Here is an 18,607-nt window from a genome sequence, read left to right as displayed (position 1 = left end):
TGGAGAAACCCTACATTCTGTGATAGGAAATACACCAAATTTGGCACAGATGTAGAGCTACAATGCTAAATAATTCTTGATATGGGATTAAGTGAAACATTTCAATATGACATCTGAAAAAATCTGAGAAAGCTAAAAAATTCCATCTTTCTCGGTATAAATCATTCTGGGACACCCTGTATATCCAAGTGCTTAACAATATTTTGATGAGTCTTTGTAAATCAACAAATATGAAATGAATAAAAATGTTTTAAAGGAATCAAAACAAAGAAGTGGAGGATGCACTATATCTTTAAAATATCCTAACAAGGAATTTTTGTATGATTTTATGTAGTAAATTAAAAAAGAAATGTCAAGTTTGACCTTAAAAAAATCATAGCCCAAGGATTTACAAAACAACCCTTAACAAGGAAAGTCCTTTAAGAAGTAAAAACATCACTCTCATGATGGCTTCTAAAACATTCTTCCTATCCCAAAAATTGGCAAATTTGATAACCTTCATGTGGATGCACACTGATTATAGCTAAAAAAAGGACACATAATTTGTAGTTTTGTGCACTTACATGTATATCATTACAATTGAGTTTGTCCTGAGTGCCCCGCCCTCATCCCTTTCCCCCGGATTTTCACAAAGAACTTAAAAAGTATAACAAAGTACTAATATACTTTTGTATGTTAATTCTCCTGCAGGGATTTTACCATGCTTGCTCTATCTCTGGCTTGTTTTTTTATCTTTGGTGTATTTGCTGTTGGACTCATCATGGGATCTATCTTCGCCAAAAATGTTGACCCAAGATACAGATCAATCAGCTCTAACTGCTGTGGAAACTTCCTTATGGTGTAAGTTGATCACTGTACTTTCATCTACAAAACTATTGAATGTACAAATGAAGCGGTTTGTTGCAAAACCCCTTACATCCACTTGAGCAACTTTGAGAACACATCAAAAAATCATCATTAAAATCACTGATATAAGGGGGTTTTGAAACAAAAGCAGTTTTTGGCGGGATGCTCATCCTACCCAAGCATCCCGCTGAAAAATGCTTTTGCTGCAAACCCTATATCAGTACTTGATTATTTGATGTTTTCTCAAAATTGCTCAAGTGGATGTAAGGGGTTTTGCAACAAAGCTCTTCAAATGCACAAATGGACAATATGTCACAAACAATGGGGACTTGGGGTACATACAGCAGCCAATAATGATCTAAGCACATCAATTTACTATAGAATACAGTTTGTACACTGTATTTTTATTTAGTAAGAGGAATGAGGAACATGTACAAACATGTTTATAGCACAATTATAACATTTTAAGAACATTTTTGGTATTGACTGAGTAACCCCACTACTGATTCTTCTGTTTTTACAGTGGTGTAGTACTAACATTCCTACTAACCCCGCTACTGATGCTACTAACATCAACCATCTTTGCTAGCCTGGCTCCTACTACATTGACATGCAAACCACTCAAAAATCTCAAACTCATAAATGAGGTATGTGTTTAAAGATAGGAAGAAATTGATCTGGAATTTGTAGACACTGATTTAATTCAACAGTATTCAAAGTATTTCATGAAGAAGAAAATATGTGAACTTGTTCTGAACCACATTGCCACTGCACATAACAATTTGAAAATTATAGGTTTAAATGGTTGCTGTGTTTTGACTTCAGACCTGGTCTAAATAGCATGTAGACCTGGTCTAACAGTGGTAGCACCACAATGCAAGAGTATGGGAAGTTTACAAAAAAAACATTTGGGCTAGATTTGTGCCCCTGTCAAACAAAACAACAAATTTTGGGCAATTTTTCAAATTGTTTCTCTCCCTAAACTTCATTCCTCCTGCACATGGTGCCCCCATTGCGCTCTAAACTTAAACATATGCATGAGAGATTTTTTATTGTAACCCCTAGTCTAAATAGCCTTAGACTGTCTGTAAAGTTACACCCAGCTTTAACTCAAATTGGTTCAACTTCAAACCACTTTTGTGCATACTGACTTAACAGTCCAAATGGAAATGCAGTGCTGTAATTTTTTATCCTGTGACAGACAATAGACCAACCAGACTTGATATCAGAAGGCTACTGGCTAGGGGATCTCATCCTGGGTAATTCCTCTATTCCTCTAACATTTACATCTATTCTGGAAGACTGTGAGAAGAATTCTACTATTTACAACACACTACAATTGGAGCACATTATCAATGTCAACGATTTGAAAAAGGTAAGAAGAGAATCATATCTTATGTCAAGTGGTATTAAATAGTCCACAATTTACATCAGTTTCAAATAAATTTACCATCGGTGGTTATTTGAAATCAGACAAATGTATCCAAACAACTATAATCCTTCCTGGTCTGAGCATGAGTGATGTTAGCCTGTAATGTGGTTTTCTTTTTCTCCTCTTCCCCCTCCTTTCTTCCTTCCATTCTTTCTCCTTCTCACTCTCACCCACAAGTGCTACCCACCCATGTCTGAGTCTGGCAACCTTTGAAATGCACCCTGTAAGTGATGTATTTGCCCTTTCCATGGATCCACCATGTAACTACCAAAACAAGGTTCTCCCTGCAAACACAGAAATTGAAGCACACATTTGACAGGTGTATGCACACACAACACACACTTTGTGAGTAGAACCTCGTTTTGAAAGGGTCAATTGCACACAATCTCTTTTGTACCCCTAAATGGATTAATATATGCAAAAGCTACCCAAAATGGCATATAACAAAGTATTGACTTTTACTTTAGACCTTCAATTTTTGATGCACATGATTAAGAGAAACCACAAGAACACAAAAATACACAAAACATAAATTGGGCAAATATCACCATTCAATTTTTTTATATTTCAAATCACGTTGAAAATAAGCAACTCTAAACATCTACAGTTTGTCCACTCTGACAACGCATGCGTATACAGCTGTGTCTCTGCTGCAGGTATGCGTGCCTTCAAGGTCGGCACAATGTGTGCGTCCGCGTCGGTACTTCGTACTTCAGAGTAGACTGCCTGAGTGCCTGTATGGTCATGTCCTGAGGCCTGTGGCTGTTGATGTGTAGCAATTCACTGAGTGAGTGACCCTCTGGGCTCCTCCCATCCCTTGCAGTTAGATGAGATTGACATAGGTGATGTTTATTTCAGGGAGTTTATACCAGACAATCTTGGACCATTGCTTCAATATTCTGCAGATAGTCTTGGGGTATATGTTGTTCTTCTGGCAATCATGTTGATATATTTTGTTGGGATTTAGGAAGCAGTACCCACCCCCTTCTTGTTTATGCTACAGAGTTTGTTTCTTTTTGTGAAAGAGTGTTCCTGAAATCCATGACAGTTTTATATCATAATTTGGTGACTTATTATGTTATGTTATTTTTACAGCTTATACCAGAGCTAAGAAACCAGACAGCTAAACTGATAGATGAGATAGACATAGGGGATGTGGATTTGAGTGACTTAGTGCCAGATAATCTTGGACCATTGCTTCAATATTCTGTAGATCAGATCCAATTAGATAAGGTTGATTTTGATGCCATGGAAACACTGGTAAGTTGATTTAAAAAGATGTGGCCTGAAATGGGGCTCTTGCTTCAAGTTCAAGATGCCCTTGTAAAAGTAAAACTGAAAAAAAGAAGAAAAAATATGAAAAGAAAAAGGTGATCAACATTGAGTGGTTTCAAAGCGCTTAAAATTGTAGAGGAAAAGTTGTGGTGAGCAAGGTAAAGAAAAAGGAAATTGAATAGTGTCAGACTTGTCGATGTTATATTACCATGGGTGAGTCTCTATACCTTGTTTGTAGTATGTTGGAATCACACACAGTACCAATAGCAAAAAGAAACGGTTTCAGGAGATATCCTGGAGGTCTCCTGAAGACCTCCAGGAACCTTTTCAACCCATCTTGAGAGGTTTCCCAAAGTCTCTCGTTAGCAAGACATTTCTGGATTACCATGCCCATTTACCAGGATGTCTGGTGGTCTCCCAGAAAATATCACTATTTGGGATGACTGAGTATTTCCAGAAATTGTATTCCAGAATTCTCCAACTAAAAACTTTGGTTTAAGCATTGTGGAAAGAAAAGTCTCCCTCCAGATGAAACTGTTGGCAAAAAATGGGTTTCTGGGTGACTTTGTATCTCAAAAAGTATCAGGGAGGACTCCTTGAAATCATATCCAGTGAATAGTAAAAACTTTGGGAAAAATGGGCTATTCCAGTTAAAATCAACATACCCCTATGGAAGATAATTTTACTCTCCTATACTAGGAGTGTGAATTTCAAATGGGCTTACCTAAATGGGTGACTCCATTTGAAATCTACACTTGCTGTGTTAGCAGCCAGAGATTAGCGTCATGTCTTACACAGGGGATGTATGGATTTGAACTGAAAATGTAGACTTCTTTTAACATAACAATGTTGCATTAAAGTGACATTTATTTTCAGGAGAAGCATTTTTGTGTTTCAATCTGTTTCTTATTTTATAATGTTTAATTATTTAATTGATATTTTAATTGCTTTTAAGATTTGTAGCATAGTTGCATTTATGTAATTTTCATTATCCATTAATAACTCAATTTTGCCCTAAATATCACTTATAATGTTCTTGCACTGACACAACGATTTGTGTTATTTAAATATATAACTGATATTAGAAGTTGAAATCTAAATTAATCCTTTCTTTTATTCATTTGTTTCATCTGCAGTTACAAGAAGATCTGTTAACAGATGACTTGTTAGCTTACTCCATAGAGCTGCACACGGCTGCAGATAATAATGTAAGATCAATTCATGTGGATCAATTTCGTCTATGAAAATTACTTGTCTGCACAGCAGTGTCCCTTGGTATATATATACTGGTCAAGTAACCAAGCTCGTTCATAAAACATGAAACCAGTTGCGGTCCCGGGACTTTCGAAAAGGGGTTTCAAAAATTCAGCCAGTGAGTCTCGGATAGGGTTTATGAAATTGTGATTATGCATTTTTCTCAAAAGTAAACTGGAAACTGGTGGAAATGAGTGGAAATAAATTTGGTATAAAATTCACAAAATGTTTTTCCTGTTTGTAATTTGTACTATACAGGTCTGATAAATTCTAAAATCAAGCCTGGTAAAACATTTAAATTATTGTTTATGTTGTATTTTATGGAGAATTTTCCTTATTTATTTACTGGCCAAAAAAGCAAAAAAAATTAAATAATGGTCAACCCCGATTGTGGCACTTTAAGGGCAATATAACTTTTTTAGGCCCTTTCTGGGGGCACCTGTGTACTACTAATTGTGAAATCAAATTTACAATGCATTGTAATTTTTAAGTAGCTGTAAATGTAGCTGAAATCCACTCATGAAATTATTACTTGCCACTGTTTCTTTTTTCTTCAAACATAGTACGAGTATTAGTGTATTTTTGTTATGTTCTATACAGCCTGATGTTGCAACTGAGTTGAGGCAAGCTGCATCAGATCTGCAAGATATACAACAATCTGTAGTATTACCAACAGAACACAGTATGGTAAGGATAAACTGATATACTATGCTATCTTATTGCCTTTACAGACTTGATGTCAATTTAAATCCATAATATATGATTTCCATCAAATTTTAATTTTGTTAGTATTTACCCAAAAGGCTGAAATATTATTATAGTTATAACTGTCAGGAAGGATTAATACGATTTGCTCTGTTAACCTACAAACACATCAAATTTGGCTGATTCCATTTAGGTGTAAGTTGGGACATCCGTAAATATTATACAAGCATAGCAAAAAATCTTGTTTGAAAGAATCATACATTATGGCTTTGACCAAAAACAAAGCATAAAAAGCTTTGAAATGAAACTAGTTTTCTTGAGGAATGGAGGAATTAGAACTATAGTCAGGGAGAGTCAGAAAGAGGGGGGAGGGAGAGAGAGAGATCAAGAGAGACAGTTTAATCTTTAGTCTGGTATGTGTATTTTCAGATCCATTTTATACCACTGTTTTTTGGGTTTTGTTGTTATATTAATGTTTTCCTTGTTTCCTTGAAAATAAAGTATAAGCTTTGTTTTGATTATCTATGTTATTTATTAAGTATTGTATATTTTGTAATTGTAAGTGCTGGGCCTTCTTGGAGATCAGTACAAGATACTGAAGAGGTTACACTGGATAAAGAAAGAATAAATAAATATAGATTGCATTTCTTGTATAATCTTAGGAGTGCTTACAGAATACATTTTTCATTTAAGATATCCCAAAATCTGGATTTGCACCCTCAAAATAAATAAAATACTTTCCAGAATGTAGACCCTGGATTTATCCCTGTTCTTTTGAAAATTATATACTGTAACCCTGATTTCTTTCTGTTTGTATCACTACAACAGGCATCTATGCTCTCTGACACACATCATATTCAGGCTCTCATACCTCTACTTGATAGGGATGTGAATGAGACAAGTAAGGCAGGACTTGTAGTCGAGAGTGGTTTATCAGATACACAAGCCCTTGAAGCTGAATTGGATAAATCTGTTGAGGATTACATTGATGTCATAATAGGATACCTGGATCAGTTTATTGATGTAGCCATAGAACAGGTATTGGATTTAATTAGGCATAGTTGATATGTACCTTCATCTCTATTCAATGTGAAGAAAATTCAAGAGAGACTTCAGAAATTATGTGTTGGGGTGTGTGTCTGTTTGTGGGGTGTGTCTCTGTCAGGGGGTGGATATGTGGGGAGGGAGTTTGCATATGTACAGTGGCATAGCCAGGATTTGGGAACCAGTGGAGGGGGGGGCACAACTTGTAAATGTAACGACAGAAATATTTTTTGCCTATAGAAGTTGTGAATGGTTGCCCCAATTTTTTTTCTATGGTTTGAAAGAGTGAAGAGCAAAAAAAAAGGATATCAGGTGCGAGCAACTGTGAAAAACAACTAATTTTATGTATATTGGTTTCACATTTTTTTTTATACAATTTTCCATTTTTTCTTTCACCACCGTACATAAGCAAAGTAAAATATTAGTCCATTGATCACCCAAATTATTTTTTCACCAACACCTTCCGTCTGCCGACAGCAGCCCATTATGGTTACAAAAAGAAATTTAGCATCCAGGACAGTCCCTGTGGAACAGTGAATACCTGAGGTGTGTGTGTTTGTAAACCCTGGCAAACAAGGACATACACATGAGCAATATGCATGTGTGTAACTACAACATAAAAACACATTATAAACAATGACTGCAGTTGGAGGCGCAGGGTCAGTCCGCACCCTGGATAGTGAGAACTTAAAGAGTCGCATATTCACAAATATGCGATCTCAGTCTTTTTTCAAATGTGGAGAAAAATGGAAGTATGTAATTTTCAATATTATTTCCTTTCAGTTTTCAGATGAATTTGGTAGATGTCACCCAATACGAGCCATATATGATGCAGCTGTTAATGTTGTATGTCATTACGACCTTGACTCACTGGTATGTACGGCTAGAAAGTTTTTAGTACCTGAAAAACGTGTAGGGAATTTAAATACTACTTCTTTTCTCCTCTTTCCATAGTTTCATCATGTTACATCATCATCATCATCATCATCATCATCATCATCATCATCATCATCATCATTAACCCCATGGGTACTACTAGCCAAATTATCGACGTCTAAAAACTATTTTTTGATTGGTTACAATTGGGCTGTTATTATATCATGTACTGAACCAATCAGAGATGTGGTAAGAATAGTCAGTAGGCCTGAAGGGGATTAAGCTTACAATTGCTAAGATATCAGAAAGGTGTATTTTTATTAATTACTCAGATGATTATATCATGTGATTAACCAATGAGGCGAGCTGAAAGAAAGTAAGTAATGCCCATGGAGTAAAAATGATACGGTTCTCATGCAGATCCGATCTCATTCACAAACATTTCATTGGATTCTAATCCGGAATCTTGTCCTCTGGTTCGCTTTTTCTGAAAGTTGATTTCAGTAATTATACCCCTTGTCTGGTTTAGACGATCTCATTGAACTCTTGTTTGCCCAATTCATGACCAAGAATCAGATAAGATTACTTATTGGTTTCATGAGTACTTCAAACATCTTGAATAAGGATGAGGGGGCTTATAAACTGGTTAAAATCTGGGACAACCTAATTCCAAAATGAGCTTAGTGGCATTAAAAGTGCTGAAATGAATATTTAGTATAAACAGTAGACCAGATTGAACAAGGTTTCTGATCCAAATTGAAACATTTCTTAGTGACATCTTGTGGTCTTTGATACTACCCATTTCACTGATTGGATCTAAAACCAGATTGAGAATCCGAAAGGATATTTCTACTACAAAGATAATCATATAATTGGTGATGAACAGTTCTTTCAATAATCTTTGAAATAATTGGTAAGACAGATATTGGCCTGTAATTGTTTACATTATTCTTATCACCAGATTTAAAAATTGGAACATTTCTTAGTGACATCTTGTGGTCTTTGATACTACCCATTTCACTGATTGTGTTGCACAAAATGTATGTGTTGGACACATTTGCTTCAGTAATTAATTTTTTTTTAAAGTGTGATTGACTATTAATGAGAAAAGATATAATTACCCCTTCAAAGGACAGGATTATCTAATGGTTCTCATCCAAATCTCAAATTGTGTTTATTATTCCTTTTGTTTATAGAATACTGTGTGGTTCTCGCTTGGCTGGTGCACTGTGTGGATGATAATCAGTCTAATATTTGCAGTTAAATTAGCCAAGTACCTACGTATCATGTATACGATTCCTGAAGAACGTGCCACTCCCGACATGCTAGGCCGTCCAGGGAGCTATATTAGCCGTCCTCACACGGATACAATTAGAAGTCAACAGCTAGATAACTATGATAACCAGGCTTGCCAAGATTACTATGACTACCAACATGATGATCAGGAAATGGTCAATTTACAAACACCTCATTCAAATGGTGAGATTTTAATTTGATTTTTTATTTCTTTTTCTTACTTTTTTTTATTCTTTTTTTTTTATTCTTTGTTTTTTATTCTTTGTTTTTTTTTAATAATTTTTTTATGGTGGGTGGACAGATATTGCATATTCTAAAATGTTCTACAGAGGACTTATTAGGTAAATGGCCCAAATTTGGACAAATACAGTACATATTAATTTACACAATTAATTTTGATTCTATTTCCCCTGATGATTGTCAACATCACAAACATAGAGTACATATTGTGTACAAATAAAAAATCAAGTGTACAAATCACTCATTATCTTTATCTTTACAATTGTTTTCAGTGTCGCCGAGTGCACCATCTCAAGCGCCACCTACGCGACCAACCCACCCACCACCGCATCCACCACCACACCCACCACCTTCATATGAAGAAGGTAAGTGATATGTTCTGTAGATGTCAACCTGTACCCATTTATGGGTACACCTGTTGCCCATTTCTGATTTGTGAAAAAAAGTGTTATAGAGGTAATGTGGGTATTCTCCCTACCATGAAACAAATAATGCCAATAAACTTTTTTTGGTATGGTTGACACAAACATAAAAAGTCACATGATGGGTTAAAATTGGACAATGTCTACTTACAGCCAATCTTCTGATCTTCTCTTCTTCATCATGGTGAAATAAACTAAACTGAAACTTAAAGCCAAAGGTCTGTCCACCTGTAGAAAGGCCAATAAGGCTTGCATTGGTCATCCTCTTAACAGTGAAACATGTGAAACTGAACATTGTAACAATTTTGTTTTTACTTTTTGCTTTTTCAGCTGTTAAGGAATTTGCTGAAAGACAAAGATGGTTATGAGGGCAGGAGATCAGTTAAAAACATTGAAATATACATCAGCATCAACTTACTTGGAGATGCAATTGACTGTTATTAACCTTTTAATTTATTGGAACAGTAGTCAGATGTTTCATATGTTATAAGTATATTCTTTCAGTCCAACATCCGGGCTACTTCTAGTAGCTTGGGCCCAAGCTTCATGTGGCTCATGGTTTGTTATGAACAACAGAAACCGGTTGTGAAGGAGGCTACATATCGATGTCCAAATTCAATTTCGGAAAAACCAACACTCGACCATGGATTTTAATTGTCAGTTTTTCACTATATTTAACAATAAATCAAGTAACTTCCACTCTGAAAACTTAGAAACTTGTTTGATTCCACTGACTATTTGCGATCGAAATACACACAACACCAATGACAGAAATCATCAACAAAAAATGGAACCAAGGACTTTTTTCACTTGACCGTGAGCCGCACCATCACAGACCGAAGCGACAGAATATACTTTTTTTTGTGTGTTTTCATATCTATGCTTAAAATTGCTTAATAAGTTATTAATTGTTACTTGCTGGTGGTTTCAGTAAAATGATTCTGCTTGTATGTGTTACTTTGGCATATCTTCAGTGTACTGAAGTCTATGTGTAAATGTATCATTGGATTAAGAACATAAGAAAATACAGCCAAGCAGTTTAGTGTAAATACAGCCAAGCAGCTTAGTGTGTCAAATAATGTTGGTGAAGCAAGTACTCAGATTATTATATTGTAGGGTTGGTTTGGGGTCTGACACTCTATAGGTAGCCCCATGGTTTATTGTACATGTTTTAAATTGTTGGATCTGGGGAAGGGGGCTCAAGTCCCCAAATACTTTTCCTGACTTAGTGCCTATTGCACAGATTTAAATGAAACGATTACTAATTTTCTAAAATTAAGAACTTTCACTGTAAAAAAAGTCAACAATAGCATATGAAATTATGACAGTGCTGTAGCAAGGTTGTAAAATGTGGGGCGGCCATGACAAATGTGGGGCGGCCAAAATACAAATATATCACCAAATTGAAATAAAGATATAAAGAAAAACATAACAAATTTCTCAAAAAGTGGGGCGGCCATGGCATCCCCGGCTGCCCTGCTTGCTACGGCCCTGAACTATGATTTAGAGCACAAATGATCAAAACATCAACCTAATAAGTTGACAGACTTTTCTTTTTTTTTAAAGCACAGAAGCAGAGATATCCTAAATATGGCAGTGCATCTTGAGGTGCTGAGATGACAAAACCTCATGCTGTGTGAATGAATTTTGATAATATTTATAGAAAACAGTCAAGAGAGTCTGCAAAGGACAGAATATTTTGTCCTAATATTGAAAAAAATCAATAATACACATTATGTGCCTATTAAGGAGTTGCTCTGACAAGAACAAATTTTATGGAAGTTTTAAAAAAATTTAAAGAAAAAATGAAAAATTTCAACAAACGACCCTAAAAATTTGTTCTTGTCCGAGCGACTTGTTAATAAATAAATAAAAATTTTTAAAGCGCAGTGATTTATAGCACGCTACGCACAGGCACAACGTCTAGCCTTGGCACAATACAGGATAATTTATTTACGCGCATTTTGATACCCAATTTGTTCAGTTTTGTTCAATATTAACAATACAGCAGTGTTTTGAAACAAATATACCCGAATTTAAAAGTTGCAGCTATTTGTATTGATTTTAAGTAAGCGTGAAGATAATGGCAGGCTTTACGTGCAGCTATGTGCTACAGTGATGGCATAAAAACCATTGATCGCTGTAAACTGCAACTTTTAAATTTAGGTATTTTTCTTTAAAAGCACTACTGCGTTGTTAATCTTGAACGACATTTGACAAATGGGGTATCAAAATGCGCGTAAATAAATCATGCTTCTCTCTATGTTGAAATATTGTGAAAACAATTATTAGTTCTGAAGCTATAGGCATATTTATAACACCTGTGGTACTTTTTGTACAGACTTTAGATGTACATGTATAATATAGGGCCTACACCAACTAGCATAATTAGTGAGTAGGCATAATATACACTCATTGACTTAACTCAAGCTGCAGTATGTATGTGCTAAAAATGCACATTGTCTTTGTAAACTCATAAGAGTGCCTTAGGGAACAAACTAAAAGATTGATGATGTCCTAGAAATGAAATTCCTTTGGGGAAGTTAGATTATGATAAAAACTAGTTTAAATATTGGTCAAAGTTGATCTTTCGGGTTGACATTTTCTACATTTCACAAAATACATTTCAGGAAGGGATCTCAGGGAGGGAGGGAGGGAAGGAGGGGGTCAGCCTCCTAATGAAAGCACTTTCATTTTTTAAATGTTGTCAACATTTTGGTTTGTTTCCATGTATATGTAATATATATAATGCTAGATATTTGTAAAAAGGGAATTATTTTATATTTGCGTGCAATTTTAAAGAAGTATTTTGGGAATATATAAAGTTTTTCTTTTTTGCTAATAATTGTATAAATAAATTGAAGGTTATATATATGAAACCAGACAAAATTATAAAATGATCTGATCTCATTTTGCATATTGTAACTCATGGTCTGGTCTGATATTGCAAAAGGTATGTGGTTCAATTCTAAAACATGATAATTTCTACCTCACATTGAGCCCATCACCCAAACATTCTTATTCTGAGTTTTTTGGGTTGAATTGCTTTGGATGTGGTTTGGATTCTCATATTTAAAGCCTAAAATTCCACTAGAGGTATGAGAAAAATATGCACTTTCACCTGATACCCAAATCTGTATTTGATAGGGTAAAGTAGGGGGATGAGGCTGTCACTCCAGTCAGCCACTGTTAAGAGAGAGACAGGCAGTGGTGTACACTTTTATTTATTTTAGATGTATAGAGTAGTCTGACGAGTAGGACCTGTTTGTTTTCTTAGTTACCAACTATACTCTGCGATTTGTCTTTCTTGCGCCATATGAGATAGTGATATAAGCTGAGTATAGTCTGGTAACTTAGAAAAAAAGGTCCTACTTATCGGACTAGTATAGAGCAGGAGGGTGTTTACTGTCTTTGCAAATGTGCTATTCCAATTGAAATCCATATACCCTATTGAAGACATTACCTTAATCTCCTACACAGAGAGTTTGAATTTCAAATGGGGTTACCTGAATGGATGACTACACTTGAAATCTACACCCCCTTTGTAGGAGATTAAGGTCATGTCTTCCATACAGGGTTTATGTATTTCAAATGGAATAGCCCAATAAACGTCAAAAGTTAACCAAATTAAATGTCTCTTTTAATTACCTGACATGATCAGATTGATTGATTTGTACCGTAAATGTTCTATCAACTTTTTCTTTTTCTAAATTTGTTTGAAATCACTCTTTGCTATGTTTTTTCCCAAGTCTAAAAAGTCCAGGCTAAACAGTCGCTGATATCATATTGAAAAAATATAATTTCGCTATAATTGAAGATATACCATGATACACGGATCTGTTATTGCTATTAGAGATGAACATCTAATTACCAAATAAAGATTAATAATCATTTATAGCAAATAAATTTGTTAATTATAAAGATAAATAATCATTTATAGCAAATAAATTTTATTAATTTATGTAACCAGTTCTTAAGCTCAAGCCCTCTATTTACATTAAGAATTGAGCAATTAATTTTGATTCATCCATAGTGCGGTATTTACACTTGAGCTGTCCAAAGGTCAGGATTGCCATTACAGTTGTTTTCCAGCCCAATTGGGCTACTTTGGATAGAAAACTGAAAGAATAGTTTTGATATCCATTACTATGTGTACGCTCGTAACTGTACAGAAAACTTATTCAAGATTACTTGACAAATCAGTTGCATCACAAAGATTGATTGGTAAAATATTGATATAAAATTGGATCGATTGAGCCCATATTTATTGTTCGAGCTATGAGATTTAAAAATATTTGACGAGACCTAGTCGAGTCCAATATTTTAAACTCCTAGCGAGACCAATAAATATGGGGTGTAAAGCATCCAATTTTATCATTATTATGTTTTGGATCCAATATTTTCACACACTTGGATTCATCAAAACAATAATGAATTAATATGGACACTCATTTTAGGTGTATTGGGTAAAACAAATGGCACTCATGGGGCTTCTCATTCAACAATGATATATAAATAATGGAACACATTACAAATGTTTTGTAAATGATTCTAGTTCTTATTTCTATACTGTTTACGCTACATTCGAAAGATGATAAAGATTCAACAGGGTGAATTCCTATTTAATTTAGAATACTGATACAATAGATGTGTTAGTGTCATGGAAATTTGATAAAACTTGGGAAATCTGGCAAAACTTACTCTTAAAAAAACCCACCATTCTGTTACTCAGTTACTAGTTACACATGCTGTAACTAAGATACAATCACTGTGCAAATAGTCCATCACACAAAGTGCGACCAGTGCCTACGAAATCAGGAACTTGTTGGTAAATAGGCCTATATCTTATTTTGAGATAAATTCCCTGAAAAGCTTGAAAAGATACATAACATAACAAATTATCAACATTCTGAAAGTGAGTTTTGAGTGGTTTTTGGATGCAGTAGTACCCATATTATTACTTATCAATGCATAAAAATATTTAAGAAAAGTATTGTTGAGAATAGTTGACTGTATCTCCATTCATTGATGTGTAACTGTAAATGGGGGAATTAATTGCTTTATTACGCAGGTTTACATTAATGCTAATATCTATGAACCATTGATAAATTGTTCAAGTCTATATCAGCAAAGTATAATAGCTACAAAAACTATCAAATGTTTAAAAAGGGTATTAACATGTTGCTGGTTTTGTGAAACCAGGTTACAAAGAAATGCAAATGATGTTGTCATCGTAAGGTGAAGATGAATTCAACTATCATGAGTCACCATTCTTGGTATATGGGATCGGTGTACACCATGTGATGCACCTTTCTTGGATTATTATTAGCAGCTCTTATGACCGTCAACATTTGTCGTATTTGTATACATGAATTCTAGCAATCAGGTGAGTGTTTCTCTTCTCTTTTCAACTATGTTTTAAAATACAATTGTTACAATTTTAATACAGCAAGGCCTCAATATTAGAGAATGTTTTATGGGCCTTTTACGTCTGGGTAAATATTTGGCAGAATTGTAGCTTTTTAGGGTGACATTTTGCCAAAACTTGTGGTCGGGTGATACTTGGCATAGCACACTGACTATTTGTACAAACGTCTTGGTAAATATTGGCTATAAACTGACTAGAGGTAGTCTGTCAAAATCAAAGTAGTTGTCATGATGAATAATGTATATTCTATACAAATAACAGATCTTTGGTTGAAAAATATATGGCATGTTATACACCTTTATGGCAGGCATCCCTTTATAACAATGTTTTTTCCTGTATGAATGAGCATGAGCCATTCCATTGGGAGTCACCAGTCATTCCTTGGCAATTTTTAATGGGATGTTTCCGACACAATGTTAAGTTTAACAGGGGGCATGCCCCCACCCCACCATACTCTGCACCTATGAGGCTACATCTCTGTGAGTATTATAGTGGTGGCATACTGTACATTCTATGCTATATATACCTATACTCTATAATAATATTATTTTGCTTTGTAAATTACAGCGTAACTTCACCAGTCTAAACTACTGCGTGATTGCGTAGACATCGAATAAGTAGTCAGCTCCAAGCAAAATGAAACTCAGCCAAATTATCTTGGTGGTATTTACCCTATTGGTAATAGAATTATCTGGCAAGTCTTGCCAGGGGGAGCCATCTAAGAGTTCTAATGGGTCAATTATATGGGACCCTCTTCCTTCGCTTGGATCATTTGTTGTGGATCCTGAACAATACAAGACAGATGGAAACAGACCGGCAACACTGGCAGATATGTCAACTGGCTGGGTGGATTTTCTACAGCCAAAGGGATTTCCTATAGGTAAGCTTTTGGTTTGGAAAAATTTGTATTTGTAATAACATCAGGTGAATAATATTGCATTTGAAATTATCTTTCCAACTCTTAATATCTATAAGTAATATTTATAAGTTATAATTATGTAATATTTACACTGGATGTCACGTTTTACTTTTGCCATTTTGATAACTTGTTTCATACTTAACTTGTTAAAAACCAGCCTCAGGGCAGGCCTCCTCTGACCCCTTGTCCTCTTTCCAGTTTCCCAGAAAAGTTAATAAGATTGTAATATTCAAGTCAAGGTGGACAAAATATGGTTACAAGTAAAATGAACTTTGACCTGACAAACAAAACTTAAAAACCCAATTCATCTATTCACAAACCATATACCCAATGACTTGTTCTTTCTTTCTTAGATTACATCGTACATCTGATAGATCTTACCAATTCAGATCTTGTAACAAACCCTCCAGATGTAATGGATGAAGTTCTATTGGTAGGTATATGCATTAAACAGAACTGAGAAATTCTAGATGTAATTCCACAGGACATGCCATTACTTAAGATCAGGATACATTTTTTTATTCAATAATGAACAAATACATTTGGGCCACCAAAGCGGCATTATAAATCATTACATGAATAAATTACAAACAACATGAAAATGAATAGGAAGAATTAATTGATTTTGGTGAGCCGATTTACTTGAGTCTCCAAATGATGTTGGTTCCAATCATGGAACTGACAGAAGCATACTTGGCAACAGCCTTGGAAACACGTTTAGGGAAGCCAAGTTTCTTCAACCCACTTCGGAAACGGTGATGAATATGACCGAGTGACCCAATCACAAAGACAAGGATTTTGCAATCAAATCCGCACAATGTGAGCAAGTTACAAAGAGGAGTATACTTTTGGAACTTTGTGTTGTAACTTTCCTCAATGAAAGCATCGAAAGGACAAGTTACTTCCAAAATGAAACACTTCATGTTTTTGTGAACATACACAACATTTCTTATAAGGCGCTTCTTACAGAGCGATCAGAGCGCACACAAAAAAAAATAAGCAAAAAATATCAACATTCTGGATACAAATGACATTTAAGCATTTTTTGAAAGAGTGAAGTGATGAAGCCTCCCTGATGTTACGTGGGAGGCTGTTCCATAATGAAGGTGCTGCAACACAAAACGATTTGTCACCGATGCATTTTTTACCAACACGAGCTTTTAGTAATGTGGTGTCTGTGGAAGATCTTGTCCTACAACCAGTTGAAGGTATTTCTCTATGAGAGAGTAAAACACATAAATATTGAGGAGTATTACCTTGTAAACATTTATAGACATACATACAAATCTTGAACTTGATTCTATCACGGATAGGCAGCCAATGGAGGTTATGCATTTGAGGTGAAGGGCTTTCACGTCTACCAACTGAGTGAATCAGCTTGACAGCTTTATGCTGGAGTGATTGCAAGCGGTCAAGATCTCTAGCATTCGCACCATAGAGCAAGGCATTTCCATAGTCTAGCCGTGATAGAATCAGAGCTCGAACTACACTATGTTTGGTCTCTTTGTCCAGATATCTACTGATACGTCTTACGTTACGCAAATGAAAATTTAAAGAAGATACTAAACTGTTAATGTGTAGAGTCATGGACATATGCTTATCAAAAACAATTGTGAGATTTCGGACTGTATCTGAAGGAACAATGATGTTATTATCGACTTTGAGTGTCACTGGTGGTATTTTGTTCAGACTCTGATAAGTTCCGGCGATGAAAAATTCAGTTTTACCTGGGTTTAGTTTAAGTTTGTTGTTTCCCATCCAATCTTTAAGCTCACAGTTGCATTTTCAAGTTTTGAAAGAGCAGTTTTACATGAACCCGAAACATTTGGGTCAAATGACACATCAATTTGTGTGTCATCTGCATACACGTGATAGTTTAATTCATGCCTGCAGATGATTGAGCCAACAGGAGTAGTGTAAACAACAAAATCTAAGGGCCCTTAACAGAGCCGTGCGGCACACCATAATCCAAAATATGGGAATCTGAGTAAATACCATCAATGTGAACCTGGCTAGTTCTACATTTAAGATACGAACTTATCCACTGCAATGCTTTACCACATATACCAAAGCCAAGGATCTGTGTGTCACAGTTCTATCATGCAGATGAAACATTTTGGTTCCAAATTTTGGCCCTAAATGAAAAGGTACTGTGAATATTGTGAGAACATTTATTAAGGGCATCAGCATAAATCTTTTTTTCTCTTGAGTTTTGTGATCTTTTTAAATATACCTTAGCAATGTGAAGAATAATGCATGGATTGATCCAGAGATTCTAAAGAAATCAAGCACTGACATTTTCAGCTAAACAGATCATGTAGTTCCCAAAATATGTAACATGAGAACAAGTTTCAGACACACTTTTTGGCCTGAACTCAAGAAACATGAGTACATCAGGTTAAGCCTATTAAGGTTAAGCCTGTTCATGGGGAGTGTGTGGTGCAATGGTTAGGGTACTTGCATGAGGTCCCAGGGTTCAATTCCCGACGGTGGCGATTTGCTGGGATATTGACTTGGGGAAAAAAAAGTCTGAAATTAATTTGCAACCTCTGTAGATTAAATTCAGACTTCCACTCTCCCATGGTTCATTTAGAATTGGGTAAATGAATCATGAAAGTACTCAAATCCTTCGGAGGGGCGTTAAGCCGTCGGTTCCGTTTGCAGAGAGCCATACCTGTACATGTATCTCGCAGCCAGTTTTGAAAAGAGTAGGGTGTTAACCCCTGACTGTTCCCAACCCGTCCCGGTGTTCAAATGGACCCCAATAGAAATAAGCTTCAATAGAGGCTTTCTTGGGTTATCCAGTGTTGTCAAAACCCGAACAAATCAAATCAAATCAAAATTGTTCTCAAGACAGGAGGGTCTGCAAT

General features: G+C 35.4%; 1 protein-coding gene across 1 annotated transcript; it reads left to right on the top strand.

The window, feature by feature from the left end:
• Window positions 1–835: 835 nt before the first annotated feature.
• On the top strand, window positions 836–9,901 carry LOC140164580 (prominin-1-like). Its single transcript, XM_072187889.1, has 11 exons — window positions 836–840; window positions 1,370–1,493; window positions 2,048–2,221; window positions 3,374–3,538; window positions 4,690–4,761; window positions 5,408–5,494; window positions 6,341–6,550; window positions 7,340–7,429; window positions 8,629–8,911; window positions 9,241–9,333; window positions 9,721–9,901. The coding sequence occupies exons 1-11, from the start codon at window positions 836–838 to the stop codon at window positions 9,756–9,758; spliced, it is 1,341 nt and encodes a 446-aa protein (XP_072043990.1). The 3' UTR covers window positions 9,759–9,901.
• The last annotated feature ends 8,706 nt before the right edge of the window (window positions 9,902–18,607 follow it).

This window comes from Amphiura filiformis, chromosome 1 (genome assembly GCF_039555335.1).
Source record: "Amphiura filiformis chromosome 1, Afil_fr2py, whole genome shotgun sequence".
NCBI classification, from domain to species: Eukaryota; Metazoa; Echinodermata; class Ophiuroidea; order Amphilepidida; family Amphiuridae; genus Amphiura; species Amphiura filiformis.
Note: the sequence above shows the minus strand (reverse complement) of the source record. Positions and strands in the feature narration are given on the sequence as shown.

Excerpts from the sequence above, each read along its gene's own strand:
- LOC140164580 (XM_072187889.1), top strand. Across the intron at positions 2,222-3,373 it reads ATGTCAACGATTTGAAAAAG|CTTATACCAGAGCTAAGAAA; the intron begins GTAAGAAGAGAA and ends TTATTTTTACAG. Across the intron at positions 4,762-5,407 it reads ACACGGCTGCAGATAATAAT|CCTGATGTTGCAACTGAGTT; the intron begins GTAAGATCAATT and ends TGTTCTATACAG.